Genomic DNA, 1,667 nt, shown 5'->3' with positions numbered 1-1,667 from the left:
CTGCCGGCGCCTTCGTCGGCGAGCCGGGGGTCTCCGAGCGCAACTTTCTCGGCCCTCTGTCCTCGCGGTTCGGGGTCGCGGCGAGTGCTCTCAGTGCGCGGGTCGCGGCTCCCTCATTGTGCGCCAGCGAGGCCGATGCAGGCTGTCCTTTCCCTCCCGCACTTGGTCTAAGAGGAAGAAAGCAAACAAGACAGCGGAGTGAAGCCCCCGTACATACATGCGCCGGGGGGCGATGTCAGGCGCCGCTCCACCTTCCCGACAGTCACAGATCGAACAGTGTCACCCCGCCGGAGCGCCACTTGCTGCCACTTGGCTTTGCCGCCGGGATCGCCGCTTCTTCCAAAGCGAAATCTAATGCAAACACATTCTGATCATGGATTTTTGGCCGGTCTTGATCTTCCAACAGAAAAAAAATTAGAAAAATACACAAAAAGCACCCCCCTCCAAAAAAAAAAAAAATAGCCAACAGCAACAACCCGGAGAGTGTGTGCGAGGGCGCGCAGAGCAGACATTCGCTGGGTGGGCGAGATGAGCGTGGACTGTCCCCCCCAAACTCCTGGGAGAGAGGCAGATCACTCTCGCTCGCTCCTCTTTTCAGTGAAATCTACCACACATTCCGAGCGCGGAGCTCTCAGACAGTCTCAACTGATAGACAGACACATCGAGCTGCTTTTCCTGCTTCAGTTTTTACTCCTCCTCCTCTCGCCAACGTCACCCTGACAATTACAAATAGGTCTCTAACAAACCATACCTGTCAATCTTTTTAATTGCTTTGTTTTCTTTTTTTTTTTTTCCCCCTCCCGGAGCTAAACAATATGACACAAAAAAGAAATCTTAATACAGCATAACATAAAAGATTGCACTTTGGAGAAAGACATTGAGGGGTTTGTTATTGTAATCCACTGGCTGATACTGGGTAAAACCATGTGTTCTAAGCCAGTTAAGTAGCACTAGCAGATTTTTGAACCTGTTAGTAAGCCCCCCCACCCCCACCCCGTACATTCACACACGTACCCACGTGGACATCAACTACCCTCGGATGAAGAATATCCTACATTTGAGATAAAAATGCCTGTGTCGCCTCTGCAATCTTAGTCTGGGGGTTAGGTTTGATTGGGGAAGGGCACAGTGTGGTTTTTATATTTTGGTAATTCATGGGTAAGTGGAAGACTTCAAGTTCTTTTAAATTAAAATGTATACGTTTAATAAAAAAAATTCGAGATGGACTTATCACGCAAAATGTGGAAAATATTTAATTTGGTCCCTCTATGAAAAGCGAATTGATTATTTGGTCAATACAATTAGGGGGAAAATGGACACTATGGAAGTGTCTAGCTGGGTTATAAAACGAGGTCTTCATACATCATCGCAACGTCTCCAATTCAATTAGGTCTCTCGGCATCCCCACCTAGAAGTTTAAAACGCTTGTGTGCTCTGGGAATTGGGCCCTCTGGTTTCCAATGCGTGTGTCTCTCCCAATGGCAAACCTTGTAGAGGCTACTCCAGACATCCACGGAAAAACACGAAATCTAGGCCAAAATAAATAAAATGGCTTAGTCCGTGCAACTTGCATGGGACAGACTGAGGGCAGAGGCGCGGGCAAGGCGTTCGGGGGACGGAGGCCAGAAGCCCGGGGGCAGGGTGTACTGGGCGCCGCCCCCCACCCC

The 1,667-nt window shown here is 49.5% G+C and overlaps 1 protein-coding gene and 1 long non-coding RNA gene across 2 annotated transcripts in view; both read right to left on the bottom strand.

The window, feature by feature from the left end:
* Positions 1-371, bottom strand: part of TSHZ1 (teashirt zinc finger homeobox 1) — a gene marked incomplete at its 5' end in the record, with an annotated part of 79,322 nt that extends 78,951 nt beyond the window's left edge. Inside the window, one exon of the mRNA XM_011367340.2 lies at positions 218-371. Within this exon, the coding sequence (XP_011365642.1) occupies positions 218-371 (154 nt within the window). The remainder of the gene's footprint in view (positions 1-217) is intronic.
* A 75-nt stretch (positions 372-446) lies between these two features.
* LOC111744309 lies at positions 447-1,628 on the bottom strand. The gene is made up of 2 exons (XR_002782103.1): positions 1,409-1,628; positions 447-716 (listed from the first exon to the last, which is right to left on the bottom strand). It is a non-coding gene; the product is annotated as an uncharacterized LOC111744309 (long non-coding RNA).
* Positions 1,629-1,667: the final 39 nt, after the last annotated feature.

This window comes from Pteropus vampyrus, unplaced genomic scaffold (assembly GCF_000151845.1).
Source record: "Pteropus vampyrus isolate Shadow unplaced genomic scaffold, Pvam_2.0 Scaffold132, whole genome shotgun sequence".
NCBI lineage: Eukaryota > Metazoa > Chordata > Mammalia > Chiroptera > Pteropodidae > Pteropus > Pteropus vampyrus.
This window is presented reverse-complemented; position numbering and strand designations above follow the sequence as displayed.